Genomic DNA, 24,847 nt, shown 5'->3' on the forward strand with positions numbered 1-24,847 from the left:
ATGGAATCGGCCTTTTTTTCTTTATTTCTTTCTTTAATTTTTGTGTCAGAATTAACAATTTTTCACATCTGTCGTATCTTGTTTATCTTTATTATGAATCAGCATTTCTTTTTCTATCTTTTAAACATGCAAACTTAAGATTTGTATAGCAGGACTACCTTTTTACCGAAGGTAAAAGACCTAATTGTTCTTTAGAACTTCTTACCAATACCGCTGGCGGCCATCTTGAATTTTATTGTTTCAATTTTGATTTTTCTCGCTGAAATTTGTGGCATTTCTTTTGTATTTCCAAGTTAGCCTCGCATTCAAGACAATTTTTAGAAGGGTGTATTTGCTTGTAGTTGGAACAATATGTGAAACACCAAGACTTCAAATTATTTGAAAACATAACGCCGCCACTCTGTTAACGTTTGCCCCCTTGGTATCCCATAATTCAAGATGGCCGCCGTATCAGTAAAAGGTTTATTAAAGAAAAATACTTAACCAGTTAAGTAGATGTTTTTTATTTTGCCTTTAGTCGTAGTCAGTCTAGTTGGCACAATTCACACTGTTATAATAACCTCAAGGACTTCTTAGATAGCTATTTGAGCTTGTATTTTATTAAAGTTGTAAATAAAGTCTTTTTTAAACGCAGCCGAAGGACTTTTTACTTTAATCAGGGAACGAGTGGGTGGATTTTCATTAATTATAAATAAAATAAAATATATTGGTGTGACGCACAAAAGTAGCAGGGGCCGCGGAGCAACCTATAAAGTGGGCGGGGTGGGGGGCTAAGATTGACACTATTTTAATACTTGATAGCTGAATAAAGAAATCTGTCTGTGTCTGTCTGTCTGTCTGTCAAGGGTAAAAAGTTTTTTTGGGGGGGGGGGGGGGGGGGGGGGGCTAAGATTGGAAAATTGGAAAATATAAGAGACTAGTAGGGGAGAAGGGAAAAAGTGTGTGTGGAGGAGGGGGGTGGGGGGAGGGGGGCGTGATCCCTTCCCCGGCCCTTCGGTGGCGAGGAGAGAAACCCACGATACCTGAGCTTCTTAGAAAGTGTGACAAGAAGGTCATGGAATTCCCCACCCCCTCCTCTCTCATATTCTCCGCTCTGTCCCTCTTACTCCACCATGCTTCTCCAATGAAATAAGAAACTATTATATGGGTAAAAAAAACCAATTGCCTGCTGGCTTCAGTAGGCTAGAAAACCTGTGGTGTTCCTTCTTTTTGTTCGAATTATAGTAATTTTGATATATATAAAAGTGAGATTCTTGTGAAAACCATTAGGAGCGAATCAAATTCTTTTCAATCCATTAATTATGCTAAATTTTGCGCTCTTTTATTCAACGCCAAAGATTAGTCGAGTGATTTTCCTCAACCGTGTAAATAGTTAGTAGACTATAATAAAGGTTAGTAGATCTTATTTCCATCGTTTTCGTTCGGTGTTTAATTGACTTTTACGGTATACGCTAACTACTAGAAACTTTTTTATGGTCTGAGGGGAATGAACTCTATAAACTGGAGCTAGAATCGACAATCATGATTGGATTGTTGAAACTGAGAAACTGTTCTTAACTGCCCTCTAGAAAATTTGGAATTTAAAATGGCATTATCAGTTAGACGGTGGAGCTAGTGTCTACGCCCACACTATTCACCACAAGCCGTCTTGTTCCTGTTTATGTTCGTGACAGCGGGTGTACTCTTTGCTCTTCCCGTATTAAATACTACCAACCAGCCATCCATAATCATCACGGAAGCCCTTTTAAGGTTTGACGTAATACCATTGTCTTCGCCTAAGTGCTTTTGCGTGCCAGCTGTCCTCTTTCAGACTATAAAGTGAAAAACAGATATTGCACGTCGAATGAAAAGCGATTAATCATTAATCATGCAGTGCTATCATTAATTCATTCGTCGTAATAAGAATGAAGGACGTACAATAGCTGTACGTTCTCTTTGAGCCAGTTTATCCTAAAGCACGAAAATCCATTCCATCCAATCACAATGGTTTACAGTTTTGGAAGCAGGCAGTTTGAGTTATTTCAACACTGAACTTTTGAAGGGAATTTCATAATTTCGTCTGAGTTAATTTTGGAGTGAAAAAAGAAAACAGGAACGAGAAAGCTAATTGACTCAACGTGACATCTGGTAAGTTGTTACACCCTGTGAAAATTTGACAGTTTTAATCGAATCATTGACTTTACAGTCGTTAATGGGGGGAGGGAGGGGAGTGTAGATGCAGTATGACGATACAGCTGTTAAATTGAACTTTTGGGTTGAGCAGGAAATCTAGGAAACTTTAGCTGGGATGGTTGCAACGAAGGGATAGGGAGGGTCAGTATAAACCAACACCAGTAACGACCCTCCCCCACGTTTCCAAGAAAAGCAAAATCTTTCACCCACGCCTCCTTAAAAACCAACAGGTTCTCGTTAGCTTGAATTATCTTTATCATTATTTAATGCTAAGCTTTTGACTCGTGAGGTATTGAGACGGGACTGAAAATTAAAAAAAGAAGACAATATATTGTAGACAGCCTTACCCTCCCCTCCCCCATAGTTCTAAAATGACTCTTGGTTTGCTGCATGAGTTGATCAGCAGTCGTTCCGTATGTCGAGCCAAAACTAATGTTTACTATTAAAAAAACTGACTGCATCGCTAAATATGTAACGCTAAAATTATTACCATTCGGTTTGAAGGTCTCTTTCCACTATGACGGATCGTAGAAGTACAAGAACTGAACTATCTTACCGGCGTATGTCTTCACCGATGCTGGAAGAAGCCTTCCAAGCTCACGGTCAAAGTGGACATCGCTTCACTAAAAAAACATTCACAAGGCCGACTTACTGCCATCACTGTACTGAAATGCTTTGGGGATTCACTAACCAAGGATATACTTGTGAAGGTAAGCTTACAGGGGAGTTTTATAAGGCTTTCTTCACGAAGTTCTTCGCCGAGAAAACACTTGATAAAGTCGAGGAGATGTTTGATTAGCTTAGCAATATCAGATCACGACTCATAAAAGACTTCAATTTGTCTTTAGATAACCAGCAATTCGGAAATATTTCTCTAATCCTCGGTTTAGAAGGACTGTTGTTTGATTAACTTTGTGTATATGGAATGAGGAAACAGCCTTGAAGCACAGTTCTGAGGAGAAAAAATATTCCCTAGTCGCGTCGTTGCTAAAGATTCCTTACAGTAAACTTAACTCATAACTGAAATATTTTTCTTGGAAACGATAAATAAAGTCATATTCAAATAGAATAAAGTTTAACGTGGTTTATTTAGGTACGAGGAAGTGTAGAACTCAGAATAATGATTGCGCTATTTTAGTCAGTGTTCATTTATTTGTCAAATCAACTAAGTTTATATTCTCGTTTCAACGCGTTTTGATCAAACTAAACTTTATGAAATACCATTAAATAATATTTTTTCTTTCAAATTTTAAAGCAATTATTTCTTCTTTTTATTTGCAACCAAATTTATCAATGAAAAGAATTTAATAATCTGCTATATTACTAGTAATTTTCTTAAATTTTTAATATGTAAACCAGTGTTGAAATGTCCCCTAAGAAGATAATATGTAGCCTATACACAGAGAGCTTTTAAATTATTTTCCCCTCTGCAAGTAAATTAAAAACCCATATTTAATCCCCATTGCACAAGACTGTATCAGCAGACTTGTGCTCAATATATTTTAGTGTTTCCTATTTCTACCTTGACCCATATTGGACATTGTTATCCATAAATGGATTAAATAGATGTGTCTATCAATTATTAGTGATAGTTTGATGTTATCTTTTTGATTTTAATTGAATTAAAGCCCTCTTGGAAAATTCAAAAAATACAACAAAATCATTGTAAATATTTCTTTGTAATACGTGACTCACTACAATGCTTCAGCTATATTTTCAGCTTTTTCCTGTTACAAATTTAAAAACATAATCTTATATTCATATTGGCTGTTTGTAATAATTTATTGGTGGCCTTAATTCAATTATGTTTATTTAGTATTATAAGGAATTTATGGACTCATATTTCTACTTTGAGTCTAGATCCTGCATTATTTTTATCATCCTCCTTATAGCTTCAATGATTACTATGCACCAGTGAATAATATTGTTTTATTTAATAATTAATTTTCCTTTTCATTAATCTGTTGCTTGAATTAATCAGCAAAGTGAAATTTATGAAGACTGTCATTCATACATTTTAAACTCCTTACATTTTCTGTATAATATAATATATATGTGATGTGGTAAAAACTCAAGTCAGTTAAATACTTGAACTAAAAGGTATTATGTATGTTTTTTTAATGAATTATTCAATTTCATTCAAAATATATAAAGTTCTACTTAACATACACCTACTTGCAAGAACGTTGACATACGAATATAGAACATTAGTGATTTAGTGGGATAGGAATTACATTAAAAAACAAAAGAAGATCACTGAAGCTGAACTTTTTCTTTTGTCTTTTAATGTATTCCTTTCTCACTAAATTACTAATGTTCTAATATCGTATGACAATGTTCTTGCAAGTAGGTGTACATATGATTTATCTTTTTGTATTTACTAGTTAGACAAGAGACCTAAAAACTGACTCTTTCATACTAACATTTAGTACTCAAATTTTAAAAAGAAACTGTCATATTTGCCTAAAAAATGATTTGCATTTTCCTTCTAATTTTAGTGACAGTTTGTAACTTGAGTTTTTAATTTTGTATCATTCTCTTGTTATTAATTTCTTTACAGTTTGTAATTTTGTAACCCATGAACGGTGTCTCACCAACGTCATAACAGCATGTGTTTCCATAGCAACGACTTTAGTTAAAGTAAGTTTGGGTTATGAGATTATTGAGTGTTTAATATTTTTAAAAATTATTTGAAGGGTTTTGTTTTTCATTTGTTTATAGGAAGGATGTTTGTACTTAATGTTATCAAAATTATTAAGTAATGACGTAATGACATCAAAAATATTTTTTGAAGTAAAAAGGATGTGTGAAGTGTTTTATAATGTTTTTTTATAACAATTATATATTAACTAAATATAGATGAAAATATGTGGTATTTTATGATTACATTAAAATGGTTGAGTTCCCGCAATTATTTCTAAACGCATAGTATACTGTACCAATGAAAGTTCATATAATTGATTTTATTTTTGTTTTTACAGAACCCTGTAGCACACACTTGGGGAGGTAAATCATTTTATAGAAGAAAATTCTGCAATGTTTGTAGAAAGAGACTTGAAGATTGTGAATCATTTAGGTGCCAAGGTAAGCCTTGATTACTGCTTCCTATAAAGGTGGGATTAGTAGGCACAGTTTTCGCCTACAACTATTGTATACAACACCCTCGCGTCTGTTGTGGGCGAGTCGTAGGTTTGATTTACACGCTACGACTCGAGTTGTAGGATGGTGTGAGCATGTTGTACACGATAGTTGTAGGCGAAAATTGTAACGTCTAAACTGGCCTTAAGGAAACCTGTAGTCACACAAGGGGATGCTTAGATAGGGCCATATAATATAGACCATATTACCTTGGGCCTAATGTTCTCCCATTTCAGAACATGTGTCATTCCCTTGAAAATAAGATTCATTTTTTTTTATGTATCCATATTCAAGTGTCTTAAAGAAAAAGAAGATACTCAATAGAATGACACATGGTCTAATATTAGATTGAAAACTTTACTAGGCCCAAGATCAAGATAGATTACTAAGAGAATGATCAAAAGGTTCAACATACCATTTTAGACCGTGTGCCTATTGAGTTATAAAATAATATTATTGATGTACAGTGTTTCTTCTTCCTTAGTTTGTGAATATTTTGTACACGATACATGCAAAGAATTTGGAATCAGTGACTGTAAATACTCTGCGACATTCATCCCTACATCTAATAAAGTAAGTTTCTTAGGCACACATGTTCTTGGTATAGATTAGGCTTTGCATTATCATGTGATGGCAGCCATGACAGGAGGCAGAAACAATTGAATCTGGTCTAATTTGAGGTTTCCCAGGGGAAAAGACTAATGTTATGCCTCCTGTCATGGCTGCCATCATTAGATGGTGCAAAGACTCTATAAAAGCAATAAAAGTGCCATAGTGAGAAAAATTATGCTGTTAGGATTTTATTTAAAAAATATTCTTCAGCAGGAGCAATTTTTTATTATAATATAAAAAAACCCGTCCTTTTTTCACTAGGGTAGCACTTAATAGCCAGTGGCTAACAAACCTGTGGCCCTCATTCTGTGATCGAATTGGAATTTAGGAGTTGACTTTTGGGGAGGGAGGAAAACCGGAGAACCCGGAAAACCGGACAACCCGGAAAACCGGAGAACCCGGAAAACCGGAGAACCCGGAAAACCCTCGAAGCACAGGAGAGAACCAACAAACAACTCTACTAATAATTATTAATTGTGTTAGTCCACACAGATATTAACCCAAACACATGGTCATCACTGGAGAGAAGGAAACATTGGTTTAGGTGCAAAGTGTGTGTATTGCAAAAGATCATGTGGGACCATGGAGTGCTTGGCTAGTTATAGGTGTAGCTGGTGTGCCCAGATGGTATGCTATCTACCACTCATGTTATTATTTGTTACCATAGCATCCCCAGTTTTAGCTGATGCTAATCTTTCTCAATTTATTTATGAATCATTACCAATGACAATGACACCAGACAGTATGCTACCCATGACTCATGAATGATATAATTATCCGTGACCATAGCAACACAAGTTCTCACCATAATCCATGATGCAAATCAAATGCAAATCTTTCTCAATATTTGTTCTTGAATTGTTGCCATGACAATGGCATCATGCATTATGAGCTCATCACTTTATGGAAACAAACAATTTTACTACCATGTGCACATATTATTTAATGTGCAATAATTATTACAACTAGTGATATTTTGAAGACTTCATTCCTGCCAGTATTCTTATGCCATTACAGTCTGATGTTGATTATCCAAGTTTGTCATAACTTCACCCAATCAGATTTTACTATCCCTATGATTGCACCTCAAAGCCTAGTTCTCACTAGCGATGCAAGCAGTTGCAACTTTATGTTCGCACTATAAAAAGAAGTGACCCAAGTGCAAGGGAAATGAAAGATTTCATTGCCTTGCATTGTAAGAGAAAACCGGTCTTTAAACTTCCAACTAAGAAGCTTGTTGTGTGATTAAATGGCAGGCATTTTCTTTTAATTAATTATATATAAGATATGACATTGGTTTATTAATTTTGACAGGCACACAGTGGATGCTTTGAAATGCTTCCAAAAGAATGTAAATTTGGATATCTGTATAGGCTGTCTCTCCCTCCATTCTGTGTATCGTTACCCAATATTGACCTGTGGGGTCCCTGGAGAAAGTCTAATACAGGGAACTTGCAATCATTACAGGGTAAGTTTTTTTAAATAATTAGGAAAGTTCTGTGTATTATAATCATTGATATGTCTTTGGATTGTTCTCTAATGATAGTTAGAATAAAGCATGCATATAGTGATATATAGTGATACGTCTATGTGGAAACTCTTTATTTAAGAGACACTGTGGGACTGAAATCTTTTTCTGATATTAACTGTATAATAAGCCTCTAAACAGGAGACACCTCAATTTTAAAAGTGCCGATGCCAATAGCAAAGTCCCACAGCTCTGTAGCAAGGGAAAGGGATAGGAGGAGGGCAGCAAACATAGTCACACAATTGCAAAATGAAACTAACCCTAGTAAAATAATCAGAGCAAAATACCAGACCTACATAAATAAATACTAAACTATTTATCTATTTGTTTATTATATTATATAATTTTTTTTAGGTAGCTATGTTGATGAAGATGATGGTATTGTACCAGACCACCCAGCTGCTCAATCAACATTTTCAGCCACCTCAAGTCATTCCTTAGAAGCCAAAGGTAAAGCTATTTTCAATTACGGCTTATGCTTCTCTTGACACTAACTTCTATCATATGATGCTTTATTCACTCCCTGCATGCTGTATTAATGAATGGGACACTGAAACAGGGTGGGGTAGGTAGATCCCTCACCCCCCCCCCCCCCCCACACACACACTTTTTCGTGTCTGTCTGTCTGTCTTTTATGAACAGACAGACAGACAGATTCTATCTTGAGAATTGCACTGATCGGTATAAGTCATTCCTTAGAAATGATGTTATGAAGAAAACCCCCAAGCCATCCCTGAGAAAAGGCTGTGACTTATTCTTAAATAAGTTTTCTCTCAGTGTATCAACTGATAATTCAATCCTTAATTAAATTGTAAGCAAGAACGCCACTGATTTGGGATTTATTCTCTCTTTCCACATAACTAGAAGTAGCTCATTTAGATGTTTATGATGGAAATATTCATTCACCAAAAACTCGTAAAACTATACCTGTGCCAAGAAATGTTCAAGTTGATCACCTTTTGGTGAGTATGATTTCAATCTAAACAGAGTTGCCACTCTCTCTCTTTCATGCTTCATTTACTCCAACTTCTTTTCTTGATTGTGTTTTGTTAGTAAGTAAATTTGTTAAGTCTCATTGTCTCAATCTCATTGTCTCCTTTGATTACTTTTTCATGCATTCTCATTTTCCATCTTTTTTCCTTCGTATTCTCCACATTCCTTTATTAGCTCCTTTCCATTTGCTCTACTTGCTCTCTTAATCTTTTTTCCATTCACTTTCCCTACCCTTTTTCATCTTATCTCATTCACTCTCACACTTTTTTTTTCTAGTCTCTCTCCTATTTATTTTATTCATGAGCTCTTTCTTCTCTTTTTCACATTCCATTTTACTTTCACTTTTACTATTTCCCCTTGAATTCCCTTCCCACTAAATCTTCTTCTTTGATTTAAAAGAGGTTTTGCACAATCACATGTCGGCGCCCATAATACAGCTTGGACTGCCTGTGATTAAATGGTGGATAAATAAAATCCCATTTTCGGGAATTGAATTCATTCTTATATGTAAAACAATTGTATTGTTCCTGCCATCTTACATGGCTTCTATCATGTGACAATGCGAAAACCTTAATTTCAATATCCCTTTTTACACTTTCTTTTCATTCCCTCTCCCTTTCACTTCCAGAATTTCAAATAACTTTTATTGAGATTCACTTGCTCTAATTATTTATTTTTTATCAGAATGAAGCACTGAAGAAATTTTGTATAAATGATGATCCCAATAATTATTATCTAGCTAAAGTAGTAGATCAAAGTAAGTTCAATTTTGGCTTAGCCTCCTATGATAATCTTAATATAATCCTAATTATTATCCTATGATGAAACAGGTTGACCAAAGCTGTTTCCTCGTTGACTTAATTGGAGGGCCATGAATTTCTAACTGTGTGCAGGGCTTAAAATAATGGCTGGACATCAGACAATGTCCGTCCAGAACTGGAACTTGTCCAGTCAAATCGTTGCCTAGCCAGTCATTTTGAATAGTAATGTTGAGCCAGAAATGAGGTGTGACTAAGCTAAAACTAATTTGACTTGTCATCATGACTGGTGACTGTACAGCCGTTATTTTAAGCCTTGGAGTGAGTTTAAAAGTTTACTGCAAATCCTGCAGCCCCCCCTCTATAAAACATACCTTCCCTAATAAATATAATAAAAGGAAGACAGCTACAGACTTTACAAGGACCTTCAAGATTTTAAATACCTACCACATTTTGATGAATAAGTTTTCAACCTTAACTGCTTTGCTTGCTGAATTAATTTTTTGAATAATTGACAGATAATGAACGACCATTAGATCTAGAAGAAATGCCTGTCCAGTTCACTGAGATTGAAAAAAGTCCTTTGATATTCCTAAGGATGAAGGTAACTATACACTGCAATCAGCTTTTCCTTCAACGATAAATATTATCTGAATGTGTAGTTACAAAAATTATCCATACCCCCCTCATGGAGGAATTTTCTTAAGACACCCCCCTACCCCCTGGAAATTCCAATTTTCTTCCACACAAACTCTGTAATTTTTGTTCTTTCTCTGACCCCTCTACTCTTCAGAAATTCCAAATTCCTCTTTGGGGTGGATATGGATGATTATTTTCTGGAACTACACAATGACTGTAATTATTCTTCAGCTATTGCTGGTTTTATTTCCTTGATTCAACCCCCATTTTTTCTCATATATTACATATAATAATCATAAAAAAAGTTCTTAATCTTTGGTCTTATACTGTAACAAATCATTTGTCCTAGAGTGCAGACAGAAGAAAAGGCTACATCAGAATATACTCTGGCTTGCAGATAGAGTAAGTTAGTATAATATAAACAGCTATAACTTGACAACAAGACAAATTATGGTTTTTATCTTACAATCAGTTGGGTCTGTTAGTTGTGAGCATTGGTCTTGGCCAGACCAACTCTCACAGTCTTAAAAAATCTATGTCACTGCTGCCATTGCTCTTAAAACATCTGCAAATCGAAATGGTCAGACCTCTGCCATAATATTATGGCTTGGCTTTGTTGCAGCTGCTAATGCTGGTGCTACTAATAAGGATGATGATGTTGGTGTTGATAATGATTATATACCCTATTTATTATTATTATAGTTATCATCATATATCATTATTATTGTAGTTATATTGCTGTTGTCTAACTTTTAAGTACATGGATGTTTAACATGTGGTAGCCATGTTAACTGGAACAATATAGATTTTTTCCATGTGGCCTCACAGTCAAGTGCTCCAGGATGAGGTTACGTGGGTTTTTATTCAAAAGGGTTTTTATACGAAGGTTTTTATTCTCATGGGAACAACATGGAACCATGTGATAAGGATTAATTGAAGCCATTTATGAATTATTTATTAACATTTTGTGTTGTCATGAATAGTGTGCAATCAACATTCAGAACCCTACCGGTTTCAGCAAGTACCACAGTATTAGAGGTGCTGCAGTTAGCATTACAGAAGTTTGGCATCAGGGTAAGTACACACCCACCTATAGATGAGTTGTGTTCATGTTCAGGATTGGTCTGATTCAATCTGGATTCTTGGGCCTGCAATTATGGTCATATAATTGGAGTTGCTTGCATTTCTTTCCTTGTAAGCACAGGTGCATTGTGCCATTGAATATGCGTTTCAATTTTGCATTAAAAAATGCAAGATTTCTGTGTTAAACGAGCATCACCCATGTATGTTATTACTGTCTATATTGCCTTCTGATTGCACCATTAAAAATTCTCTCTTTGATTAAAAAAATCTGTCAACATTGAGGTATTGTGATGCATTGAAACCCTATTGTGATGCATTGACAATCGTAACTTAGTTTCTTGTTTTGCATCTTGTTAATTAACCATGGCTAATCCTTTGTTTCAGGATGCAAAAGTTGATGATTATGTTTTGACTGAAATGCACCTACATCAAGGAGGTAAGATAGTCTAAGTCTATAGATTTTACATCACTGCTCAATGGGAGCAAGCATGGTGATGGCACAAAGTTGACTGACACATTGAGTGGTCTCAATTTTATCGATTACCAAATATTATTATTATTATTATTATTATTATTTTAGTGGAAGAGAGGTTTATGCAAAGTCATGAGAGCCCTTGGAAATGTCTCATGGATATTCGAAAGGTGAGCATAATATATGGCACCACATTGTCATATCAGCACCATTCTCATATGTATATTGCTATTACAACAATATTATATTTTATTAGCATCATTCTAGCTCTTGGAAATGATATTTTTTGTTCACAACAAAGTGCCCCTGTCAGTTCATGTTGCGTTGCATATATATCACTGTTGTTATACTGTCTGTACGTATACTATCCCATTGTCCCTGCTACCTATTCCATTCCTTTTATGATTTCATTTCCCAGCAACTCCATCCCTTTTGCAGTTGAACTCTCTTAGTTTGTCGCCCTGTCCAAGCTTTCGCATGATCAGTTCCTGTCCCAGCCATCATGGTTGGAGCTCTGGCACCTTTTATTCAATGACTTTCTTTTCTTTTTTTCAATTTAACAGAAATCTATAAGGCAGATGAAATTTGCACGGTTCTACCTCCGTCGCAAGCTGGAGCCACGTGTTAGTAGTTGTTTGTGTGTTGGTAACTTACCTACATATTTAGTTGATAAAGCAAGATATGAAGCTGTTTTAGATGACACCTTGAAAGACAGTAAGTTATGTTCAAGCTACAATTAATGCCAACGCATATCCAAACATCAAACAGTAGTCATGGATTTTAATGATTAGGGGAGATTACTTAATCAAATAATTATTAATTAGAATTCCCCTCACATACCAGTTAGCCCCCCCCCCCCCCCCCCCTCTAAATTTGGTTCAGCTGTAAGACAACTTGTTTTGACCTTTTGGCTCAAGAATCCCAATAAAAAGGACTAGAAAATGCTTGATTTAAAACTTATTGAAAATTATATAATTTTAAAATGAAAGTATGCTACTATAAGTACTAGCTGTATGTATTTAATAAAATTGATTTGTTTCATTTTTATTTTCCTAGTTTCAGAGTATTGTGAAGTAGAATCTGTTCATCCTAGTTATGGTAAATATTAAAATGGAATAATTCATTTGTGCTAACAGTCTCAGTAATGTACAAAAACAATATTTAAAACAATATTCTAAAATGTTAAGACATCTTACTATGTGTGGTGCTACTCACATGATCAATTTAGTCTCTCTTCCGTTGTATGAGCCAGTTCATAGTTTAAGAATCGTTTCCAGTGTGCATCAGCGATTTTGTCCCGAATTTCTCACCTTCTTTCGTCTAAATGGAGTTGAGAAATTCGAGATAAAATTACATGCGCAGTGGAATTGATTCTTAAACTATGAAACTGGCTGATTGTTGCAGCCTACATGTAAGCCCTCCACTTTTAATCTTATTCACACAATATTTTCCACTCTAAGACCCACTTTCTATAAGGTGTACCTCAATCCTTGCCTTGACTGAAAGTATTTATTGCAAGTAATAAAAAGTTGTAATGAAGTCATTTTATTTAATGCTTCCATTGTTGTTCTCTTTCTCATTTCAGGTATGGTGTTTGTTAAGCTACCTTCAGCAGATCTAGCGGCAGAGGCCATAGATAAACTCAAAGGATCTGTTGTGGATGGCAAAGATGTGTTTGTTAAGTTACTTCCTACAATACATGTAAGTTTACATGACGCTCCACATTTATTTCATTTCCTATTTCCCATTTTCCATCATCCCATCTTTTGTGATCTTAATTAATAACATGTAATTATCAATTTACTTTTCAACATTCCATTATTTTATTCTCCTTCTTTCCTTCTACTTTCCTATAATTTCGCCCACTTTAACTAATAATACAGATTGTTTTAGATTGTATGTAGTTCCAGAACTTATCCGTACCCACCCCACAGAGGAATTTAATATTTGGAATAGGGTGGGAGAGTCAGAGAAAGAACAAATACTACAGAGTTTGTATGGAAGAAAATTGGAATTACCAGGGGTAGGGGGGGGGATCTCCATGAGGGAGGTATATGCATAGTTTCTGGAAAGACACATTTCTTAAAATTATTGTAGTTTGATTATTCACAGTACTTTTATGTTATTTCTTGCAGCCAGAAACACTTCCAATTGAGTGTCATCCTCTTCTGGTGTTTGTTAATCCAAAGAGTGGTGGTGGTCAAGGAGATGATATAATGTCAGCATTCCAGAGGCTACTCAACCCTAACCAAGTCTACAACCTTCTAGATGGAGGTCCTTTACCTGGGTAAGATGTCAACATAATCTTCCTCAGGATCATAGCCAGTATTTTGTGTTTTATGTTTTAATTTTGCAAAACTTTGCAATGCAAATGAAAATAAATATTTATTACTGTACAGCATAATATTCCAAAAGGCCGCCATTTTGTTGCCACGAAGAGGGGAAGGGAAGGCATGGCCCCTCCAGCCCCCCTGCCTAATCCCTTGCTTTCAAACTTGACTGTATCTAATAACAACAAAAAACAATATAATTATATTTTATAGATACTTTATAGATTGAATTATTAAAAGATATAATTATTTTTACAAATACATGTACTGTGTTATTTTAAGCAAGCCAATACATCTATTTTACTTTTTATTCAATCACTAATTTATTCTCCCTTGTCCACTTTTTAACTCATTTATTCATTCACTCCCTACCTTTTCCATTCTATTCTTCATTTGTTCATTTATTCCCACTGATGGATGGACAGACAGATGGACGGAACTCCTAATCAAAATATTGATTTTTCATTCATCCATGTTTCTGTTCACTTTTATTCACTGCCAAACTAAAGATCCATAGATTTATGGCATCTTTTTAATCTGAATGATATGTAATCTTGATAGTATTGACCAAATATTTTCTACTATTTGTCTTTGTCAGTTTATATACATTCAAGGACATCAAGATGTTTCGTATTCTGATCTGTGGTGGTGATGGTACAGTGGGATGGGTGTTATCATGTCTAGATGATATTAGTTCTCTGTTAAAGTGTAAGAAACCTCCCTCAGCTATTGTGCCTCTTGGTACAGGTTAGTATTCTTTGTTATGTGTAGCTCGAGCTCCTCACATGAATTTTGAGGTGGGGGAAAAATGGAAGAAAAAACAGAGAAAAACCCTCAAATCAAGGGAGAGACCTAACAAATTCTACTCACTTGTGATGACAAGTCTGGGAATCAAACCTAAGACCCCAGAGCTAGAGGTGAGTGCAGTACCATTAAACCACCCTTAATTCTCTTAGAAACAACCACTCTGTGAAACACTTTTCTCAGCTTGCCTCTTTTTAAATGATTTTCAGGTAATGATTTGTCAAGAGTACTGAACTGGGGAGGAGGGTATTCCTCTGGGGAGTCACCATTATCATTGCTTATAGCAGTAGACCATGCTAATGCAGGTCTCCTGGACAGGTAAGTCACACATGCCTGTTATTATAAGTATTCAAGTTTTGTTGGTATTATCATTATTGAGAGCAGAGTGATTAGGACATGGTCAGCCAGCCATATGGATTGAGCTGCATCCTACTCCCTCCCCCCACCCCCAAACCTTCTTTTCTTCTACCAAGGACCAAATCAAGACCATAGGAATCCCAATTCTAATCTAGAGATGTTAAGAGAGACAGGCCAAGTATAAAATAATCAAATGAATATTTATCAAGAAATTGAAATGTCGTTTGAAATGGGAAGACATAAGTTAATGGAAGCTCACTGTTCACCAATGCGACCTGGGTTTGATTCTCAAACTGGGTGTGGTATGTGATTACAGTTGTTTGTTGTTTCTCTCCTGTGCTTCATGTTTTTTTCTCCAGGTTCTCTGGTTTCCCTCCCTCCACAAAGGTCAACTTTTAAATTCAAATTGGAGTTCAGTGGAAGAAGAGTGACTCTTGTTGAACCACTGTTAATCCCAATCCCAATGCCCTATAGAGGCGCCATGACCGGAGGTACAACAATAGTCTTTTTCCCTGGGAAACTAAATTCTTTCTCATGTTAAACAGATAAAACCAGATTCAATTGTTCCTGCCTCCTGTCATGGCTGCCATCAAGTGATGGTGCAAAGCCTCTATAGACCCTTCATTGTTTTGAGTCCTGAAAGGATTATTGTTCTGGGGGACAAAACAATGGATTTGTCTTTAAGAAAAGATGACCTATTATTTTGTACCCCAGAACAATTCCTCTAGAAAATCAATGCAAGATCAATGTCTATTATTAGTACAGCTAACATATAGATGGGTCGACCTAGTTATCAATCATACTGATAAATTTATACAACATCTTGGTCTATTCCCCTACAGATGGTTTATAATATTTGATAATGCAGACACACCCTTGTCTGATACCAAGTCTAATGACAGTGCTATCGGCATGGGTTGTAACCGTGAAGATGAACCCAACATGTTTGTAATGAACAATTATTTTGGAATTGGTATTGATGCTGACCTGTGCTTGGATTTTCATTTGAAACGAGAAGAAGCCCCTCAAAAGTTTACTAGCAGGTTGGTACAAAGAATGATGCAACAAAGTGAATGAAAAGTGGATGACTAAAATGCATAATTAATTATGGATTAATGATTAAATGATTATATGGATGAATGGTTAAATGAATAAATAAATGAACCATGAATGAAAAGATTAATTAATTAATTAATGGATGGATGAAGGAATGAATGAATGAACAAAAAAAGTGAATGAATGAATGAATAAAAGAATGGGTGGATGGATGGACAAAGGGGTGGGTGGGTGGATGCAGGATGGATGGATGGATGGATGGATGGATGGATGGATGGATGGATGGATGGATGGATGGATGGATGGATGGATGGATGAATGGATGGATGGATGGATGGATGGATGGATGGATGGATGAGGATTATTTGATCATCATCATCACCACTATCACCATCACCATCATTGTCCATCATCATCATCATCATTGAAACCTTTGCTTGAAGGATTCAGCTCAATTGAAAATATTAATTAAACAAAAATTATATTAAATTTGTAATTTGGTATTTAAACACAGACTTCATAACAAGGGAGTTTACCTTAGAGCTGGTCTTAGAAAGATGGCAAAGAGGTCTTCCATATGCCTGTCAGATGAAGTTGAAGTTGAGGTTGATGGTGAGCAGATTGCACTGCCAGCAGTTGGTGGACTTGTGTTTCTCAACATTGGCAGGTTTGTATGCATTTATCATTCATACAATTATAGCCATTACATAATATTTACTACTACATACTGATCATACCCATGTTCAGAATATGCCTAGTACATGCCGAATACCTCATAATACATAGTTGGGGGGGTGGGGGTCATTAAAAAATCAGGCTTAAGAGGGGGGCCCGAAAAAGGAACAACTCACAAATCAGTTTTACAATAACATAATGGAAAACAAAGAAAGAGCCATTTTTATACAACAACAAATAGGGGGGGGGGGGTCAGATTTCTTGTATGGGCTTACAAAACAATCAACACATCTATCATTATTTCAAAGAAGATATAACTAGCTAAAAACTAGTGTGAGCTGCGTCGGTGTTTCTAATGAAACAGTAATGATGAAAAGGTAAATTATACACCGTGAAAAGATGAAAAAACTTACTGACGTTTCGGACGCTAGTCCTTCGTCGGAGTAAAAGAGAAAGAAGTGGTAGAAAGGAGTGTATATATGATAGAATAAGACAAAAGAAACCAATGAGAGCAAGGTAGGCAAGGAAACAAAAACAAACAATCATTATTTCACCATAGTTCTATCCATTCAATATTCACACTTATTACATATAGTGGCTTGATGAACCCAAAAAAATTGACCGCTCACCAACAGGATTGGCTTCATAGCTCAGTTGGTAGAGCATCGCACCAGTATCGTGGAGGTTTGATTCCCGTTGAAGCTTGGAATCATTTTTTCTTCGCTTAGATCGCTCATTCACTGTGATGATCAACACATCTATCATTACCAAACAAACCCCACCACCCCCTCCCCACAAAAATGAATGGTCCCTTATAGTTGTTTTAAAGACAGGCAGACATTTATGATTCCGTGTGTGTTCCTAGGTACAGTATCCATTGACCATGAATTTATTAAAACAATGTACACTCATATTTTAGCTGGGGAGCTGGTGCAGATCTGTGGGGACCTCACAGAGAAGAAGATGTAAGTAAAGTATACCATGCCTAGTAATTTAACCAGTAAAAGAACTCAGGACTTCTATTGATCTTTCACTATCAATGATATTTTATTATTACATTTTCAACAGGCTAATAAGATTGTGATCTTTTGTTTGATGACAGGGTTTTAGTGCTGCAGACCATGATGATGGTATGATAGAGGTTGTTGGGTTAACTGGTGTCATGCAAATGGTAAGTCATGCTAAGATATAAATTAGACCAGCGCCCTAGGGTACCTGTTGGGTGCTCGTTTTGTGTCGGTTGGGTGCCTGTTGGGTGCCAGTTTTGTGCCTCTTGGGTACCTTTCGGGTGCCTATCACATCCCCTGTTCTCTCACCCATGAGAAATCCCTGCCACTCCCTTGGAAGTGGCACCATACCCCCACTCCTCCATTTCATCTTTTGGAGGACCAAAAAGGTTTCATCAGGGCTGCTGCTTCCTTACTGTTGCATTAGCATGCAGCAGCTAGGAGTCTCACTACCTCACTCCCCCTGGATTACATATCCAGCAGGCTTCTCCCCAGTATTTTGTCAGGTATTTTCCCAACAATTACATGGTACCCATTTAGACACCTGGGTGGAAAGAGAGAGACAATGTTAGAGTTAAATGTCTTTGCCTAAAAACATACTTAGTGATCTGAATAAATCCCTCATCAGGACTTAGGGTCTTAAGTACAGTATACTTAGCAATTAGGACCCCTCCAACTTAAATAAGAACTGGTCCCTTAGGTCTCCTGTCTCATAAATTAAATTATTTCATATACAGCAATTAATTATTTTGTAAATTAATTTGTAATAATTTATGTTTGCTCTTGTAACAGGGTCAAATCCAGAGTGGCATGAGATATGGATTAAGAATAGCTCAAGGATCACAGGTAACATATAATCCAAGAATAATTTAACAAATCATTACATTAATATTATGACTATGGTCAATTCTGGGTATATTAGCTGGGGTTCACCCAATGAGTTTTGCATATTCAGGGGGAAAAAAAGGTCATATTTAATGTAATATATTTTTAAACCTTTATTCTTTTTGTAAAAAAAAGCAGAGCAGTCAAAGGGAGGCCTAGGTTAAACTCCACCTTCTACTACCCCAGATCTGCCCGAGTACATCAATAATAATTATAAAGAATGCCGGTAAGCTGGAGTAGCTAAAGTTTTCAAGTCAGTTTACCATCTTTCTTTAAAATTATTGATGTAGGCAGATCTGGGGTAGAAGGTGGGGTTTAACCTAGTCCTCTCTTTGACTGCTTCATCTTTTTTGGGCCACCTGTGCTTGTCGCAGAAGCTGGGAAGGAAGGGAGGCGTGTTTGGACTATCTAGACTCACCCATTTCTGCATAATAGCTGAATTTCCATTCTTACTAATGAACTATTTCCAACGCATTCCCGGGTAGGAATGATAATGGCAAGAAGGGATGCATGAACTCCCATATTGAACATCCTCTATGTTATATTCTCATAATAATGCTCAACAATGGAAGATGCTTTAAAAAAATCTTTAATTGCCATTTTTGATAATACATATACAGATCAATATAAGGCTCAAAAGTGAACTTCCAGTTCAGATTGATGGTGAACCATGGATGCAGTCTGCTGGCCAAGTAATTATCCGCCCAGCACTCATGCAGGTAACACAAGTAGTCAGTCAGTAACACTATGTACACCTCTTGCACTGATGCCAATGTACCACCTCTCCCTTTTACTCTACCCCCCCCCCTCCCTCCACACCTTAGACCTGTCCAGACCCCCCTGTCATACCCAAGGCTGGGAATGCACATTGTTGTACTTATCCCTTTTGTCCTGCACCAGGAGCCATTGATAGACCTTTTTTACTTGGGCATAATGTTTTCACATTACAGACCACGTAACATTCTCTTGAGAATAAGATTCTTCTTATGCAAAACCGTTCAACGAAGAAATGATACTCTAGGGAATGACACATTCTGTAATGAGAAAACATTACAAACAAGCTTATAAGGTCTAAGAGTAAATGGTTGGAACCCAGGTGTTGAAGGTTGTTGTGAAACGTGATAGTATTTTACAACAAACTTCAACACCTGGGTTCAAACCATTTACTCGACTTATACGTTCATTTGGATGTCAGAGCAAAAAACTTGCCATGACGATCACATTTCACAACAAACTTAAGAGGTCTATTTATGTAGATGGGGGAGAGAAAACTAGAAATAATAAATAGAGGTGAAAAGGTAAACCATTGGGTATTATTATTCATTTTATCATTGAAGGCTGCAATGCTGTCAAAAAGAAGAGTCAAGGCCAAACAACTTCATCAAAGGGCTGCAATATCCAGACCCACCTCAGCACCTAATATTCCAAATAGTGTCTTTTATAATGAGTAGAGAGAGCACTCGTATAATACTGGTATGCTCTCAAATAATCTTCAAGTGAAAGAATGGAAATGAGAAAATGAATGATTGAAATGGGAGGAACTGAAATCATATCTTCAACGTTTTTTATGAGCACTTGGAAGAAAGAGATTCCAAGTGATTGACTTATTCTAATCTTCAAGAGAAGTCATGTAAATGAGAAAATGTATGATCGAAATGGGAAAAACTGAATACATATCTTCAACATCTCTTACAAGTTAGAAGGAAGAGTTTCCAAATGATTGATATAATACTAATTATCTAAAAGAGAAAAAATGGGAATGAGGGAAAAATGATCGAAATGGGAGGAATGTAAATACAATGATCCTTTACATTTTGATCACTCATACAAACATATTCCTAGTGTACATATACCAATATCATGCAGATATTATTCAATAATCAATACAGTTATAGCACGAGCCATGCCACATACATAGAAAATAGAATCACATATTAAGTATTTCGTACAGAAGATTTGTTTTTTAATGAAAGAATTTTGAAATAAAACTTAAGACAAGATTTGTTGAGAAAACTGTATACAGTACATGGTAATTTGTTAAGAAATTATGTAAGATAATTGTGTTATATATTGAGGTAAAAGCATTCGTTTTCATGGCAAGGTGCTACTTCAGGTAATTAAATTATAGAATGATTCATACCATTCATTTTTGTAACAAATAATTACAATGGTACATATTGAACTGGATTGCTGATATTTTTTGTAAGTTTGTAATTTTTAAAGCAATCCAGAAATTAAAAAGATAGGTAAACATTTTGATAAATGTTCAGAAATAAAAGTTATAATGTGTTTTTAACACTGAGTCAGGTGGGTCATATTTCACTACATCGATTGTGATGGATGTGGAATATGCATTGTAGCAATGGATAATGCTGATTGTGGTCATGATGATGCTGAGGGTGGTCATGATGGTGATGTTGTATTCATGATGATTATAGTGATGATGGTTATGGATGTGGGAATATGCATTGTAGCGATGGATGATGCTGATGGTGGTCATGATGATGATGATGGTTGTGGTAGTGGTGATGGTCCTGTTGATGTTCATGCTGATGAAAGTGATGATGGTGATAAATGTGGGAGCATGCATTGTAGCGATGGGTGATGCTGATGGTGGTCATGATGACAATGATAATGGTTGTGGTAGTGGTGATGGTGGTGGTGGTGATAAGGGATGCAAAATACAGCAATACCTTAAATACTGTATTATGACATTATTTCAATGCAAAGCTGTGATTAATCCATGATTCCCTGCTTGCTGACTGAGTTTTTTTTTCTTTTGCTGGGATTGAAAAAAAGTAGGGGAAAAAAGAAGCCTCTTCCAGCAGGGAAAATTCATGACCTAGAAGAAACCTTAACCTTTTACAATTTTGCTACTGAGACAATTAATTAAAAAATGCTAATGAGTACTACCTAGATGATATTGTACAGTATCAAATTGGCTGGGTTTATTTCCGTTTACTCTTCTTAGCGTGTTCTTTTTTTTCCTTTGCGGCCTTTGGCTTGACTTGATCCTTTGCCTTCTTGTACAAGTAATAGACCAGAATAACAGCCAATGCAGGCCAGGTTATGATTTGCGCAAGGCCTTTGAAATCGAGGAATGGTTTTTGATCAATGTTAATGAGCTCCGTTGTGAATATCAGATATGAATCAGCTATGATACCCATGCCAAGATGAAAAATAAATATAAAACAAAAATAAATTAGAAAAAGTGATGGAAAATACATTCAGGATAAATCACATTAGGTTTATGTATATATGAAGGAGGGACTATGCCGGAGAATTTTTAATTGGTAGTTTATTATTATTATTATTATTATTATTATTATTGTCTTTTTTTTTCACTTATTAATATGGATGGGGGCTTGGTTATAGGTTTTTTTCATTAGGGTTGGGCTTATAGTGATATTTAGGTATTATTAGTCTCTCAGTTTAGTATACAGACGTATAGCTACTCTGTAGAAGAGCTGGAATAAACTACTACTACTATTATTATTATACTTATTATTATTATTATTATTATTATTATTATTATTTATTGATGAGAAACAAGTTTTACATCTTGCCATAAAATAGGTAACTGCAGGGTGCACCAAGTCATTTTATGTTTATAATTTACAACTGTAAAGACGGTACTAGAAGAGAAAAGAATAATACTTACGTGGAATGACATTTGCTGCCCCTTGCTTGCCATAACCTAAATGTGGTGGAATAATCAACTTGCGCTTTTCTCTGAAAAAGAAAACGTATATGATTATGAACAGTCTTACCACAGGAAGCCCAATACCTAATTCTACCACATGATACATTCTAAAGCATTCTTTAGCAAAAAATAAACTTTAATTTTTTACTCACCCGACACACATTCCTTTGATTCCCTCTTCCCAGCCTAATGTAAGATTTTAATCAATAGTTATATAGCATCATTATCATTACTGATGACGTGAATCCCTTTCCATAAGAATGTGTAGTTCCAGGGGAGGGGATCTTAAAAAATTCCTCCATACGGGGTATGAATATGGTGGGGGGAGTCAGAGAAAGAGCAAAATTATAGAGTTTGTATGGAAGAAAACTGGAGTTTGATCCGGGGGTACGTCAGGTCTTAAAAACTTCCTCCGTGGGGGGTTTGGACAATTTTTGGAATTATACAGTAAAAGGACGCAAAACATGGCTGTCATGATGGTTGTGTCTTACAGTGAGGCCACTATAACCTGGGTCACCGAGACGGTGAGAATCAATCAAATTGTAGATGAATTCTAAAACAATGTCAAGCCAATCAGGAACCTAGACTGCAAGAGAATAGTAATTTGTTCCTGATGTTATGTGTAAACAAACTAGATAGCCATTCTTATTTTCTCGTGGGAATAAATGCAACTTAAAAGGATATGTTAAAAGGCTATTGTTTTCTGCTGATTTCTGATTGGCTCCACTTATGAAAGTTGGAATCTATTGTTTTCATTTTACAATTTGATTGGTTCTCACTGTCTAGGTGACCCCAGGTTTAGTGGTCACACTTAAAAGAATACAAAACCCTAGTGCATTGGGCTAGACCAACAATCTAACACACATATAGCACCATGGCTGACTATAGGACGACCTACCTCTAATTACTCTTCCTCTCCCTAATTCAAACTTGATTGGCTCTCTTCCTTCTGTTAATGATGAGTCAAACATCTTGCCATTTTCTAACATTCCCTGAATGACAAACATATGTAATGTTATACAGGGGCATAGCCAAGGGGCCAAGGGCCAAAAACCAACACAAACCCAGAGGAAAACCTAGAGGAAAACCCAGAGGAAAACGCAGAGGAAAACCCTTGAATTGAGGGAAAGATATAGCAAACTGTACTCACTGCTGAGTCCAAGAATAGACCTATCCTGAATTCGCTTGACTGACCACGAAACAATGGTTTGAAGTTGAGATTGAACTTGAATCTTTTACTCATCAAGTTCAACCTCGACTTGAAACCATTGTTTCGTGACCAGCCATTTAAGCGAATCCGGGATAGGTCTATTAAACCAAAGACCCCTGAGGTGAGAGTCATTGAATGCACTTTGCAATAACTGCTACACCACCCTTGATTTCAAAAGTATAAGGAAATCATTATATTAGAGGTGGGGCTATATAAATTTAAAGTTTCCGCTGATTATCTTTTTTTCCTTAACCTAGCTCTTCATAATATACAACAGGTATCCCAATCAAAAATTTTATCAAATACATCCATATTGAAATTCTAACCGTGTAGTGAACAGATACAACATCCCCAGTCCTTGCTTTTCTACTGCAACTTGCTGGTTTGTACTGAACAAAATAATAATAATAATAATAATAATAATGAATAATAATAATTTTATTCTTGCGCTTTACATAAATATCTCAATGCTCTTACAATATATAATTAAATAAATGAATAAAAATATTAAATCTATATACATATTTAAAATATAGCAATAATAGCAGAAGAATAGAACAATGTAAGAAGATGTAAGGAGAACAATGTAATCAAGACAACAATTTCTAGACCATTAATTGGCAACACTGATGAAGTTAATGTCTTTTCCTTTTTACTCATTCAAACACCAAATTATATTTACTTTGTGCTAGGACATGAAGAAGGTTTAAAAAGGGAGGTATAAAATTGGACAGTTTTTCCTGCTCGTTGATGTCCTTTGATATGTTTACACAATCAAGTGTTCTGCATGAGTTATTCATAATATATTTGCTTCCCGACAACTTTGTGTAGATTAATAAAGCCTATCTATACTCCAAGTTGGTAATAAAGTATCTTCGACTCATTCATAGATAAATATATTCAAAAGTAGCCAATAATTTAGAATAAAAATGAAAGAAAAATAAAGTGAAATGTATGAAAATACGGCATAAAAAAATTAGCGAGATCGATTGAATGCAGGTGCATTTCTGCGTTTTCAAAACTTTAAACCAAATTATTAAACGCCTACTTTTTACCCTGTGCTTAAAACCTCTTATACTAGGTTGCTAACTTCAAAGTTAATTCTTTCTAAGATTTTTTATATCAAGCTTAAATCAAATGAGGTCAAATATTGGTTTGTAGCATTATCAGTTAGATACACCAAGCATCAAATATTAATATTGATTTTGCGGGCTTCAATCGGCTTCAAGGTATAAATCGAAACGTTAAAATACTTAAAACACCTTTACCTCAACAACTATCTCCAGATCATCTTTTCTTTTTGCTTCGCTGGAACTTGCCGCTATTAATGAACACCATAAGATTACTAAAAACATCATTTTCTGAGGATAAGCGCGAGATCTCGGGATAAAACGAAAGACCTTAGGGCAGAAGAGAAAAGCCAGC

At 35.7% G+C, this 24,847-nt stretch overlaps 2 protein-coding genes across 3 annotated transcripts; one reads left to right on the plus strand and one right to left on the minus strand.

The window, feature by feature from the left end:
* The first annotated feature begins 1,862 nt into the window (after positions 1–1,862).
* Positions 1,863–20,805, plus strand: LOC116300719 (diacylglycerol kinase theta). 2 transcript variants are annotated; one of them, XM_089036160.1, is made up of 28 exons: positions 1,863–2,127; positions 2,677–2,882; positions 4,733–4,812; positions 5,154–5,256; positions 5,795–5,883; positions 6,406–6,549; positions 7,237–7,390; positions 7,805–7,900; positions 8,315–8,412; positions 9,128–9,200; positions 9,720–9,805; positions 10,190–10,242; positions 10,824–10,914; positions 11,308–11,359; positions 11,504–11,565; positions 11,959–12,109; positions 12,452–12,493; positions 12,981–13,096; positions 13,531–13,682; positions 14,324–14,472; positions 14,739–14,847; positions 15,729–15,929; positions 16,457–16,609; positions 17,537–17,582; positions 17,720–17,788; positions 18,417–18,470; positions 19,130–19,228; positions 19,847–20,805. In XM_089036160.1, the coding sequence occupies exons 2-28, from the start codon at positions 2,690–2,692 to the stop codon at positions 19,958–19,960; spliced, it is 2,829 nt and encodes a 942-aa protein (XP_088892286.1). In that variant the 5' UTR covers positions 1,863–2,127; positions 2,677–2,689; the 3' UTR covers positions 19,961–20,805. The 2 variants fall into 2 exon arrangements, with proteins under 2 accessions (XP_088892286.1, XP_088892285.1); XM_089036159.1 differs by lacking the exon at positions 1,863–2,127 and having other exon boundaries at positions 2,562–2,882.
* Positions 20,444–24,845, minus strand: LOC116300721 (uncharacterized). Its single transcript, XM_031709637.2, has 6 exons — positions 24,691–24,845; positions 23,749–23,811; positions 23,111–23,204; positions 22,365–22,398; positions 22,171–22,241; positions 20,444–21,663 (listed from the first exon to the last, which is right to left on the minus strand). Exons 1-6 carry the CDS (start codon positions 24,778–24,780, stop codon positions 21,458–21,460), a joined length of 558 nt encoding a protein of 185 aa, XP_031565497.2. The 5' UTR covers positions 24,781–24,845; the 3' UTR covers positions 20,444–21,457.
* Between the last annotated feature and the right edge of the window lie 2 nt (positions 24,846–24,847).

This window comes from Actinia tenebrosa, unplaced genomic scaffold (assembly GCF_029948245.1).
Source record: "Actinia tenebrosa isolate PJP-AT-01 unplaced genomic scaffold, QUT_ActTen_1.0 PGA_scaffold0__85_contigs__length_37466705, whole genome shotgun sequence".
NCBI classification, from domain to species: Eukaryota; Metazoa; Cnidaria; class Anthozoa; order Actiniaria; family Actiniidae; genus Actinia; species Actinia tenebrosa.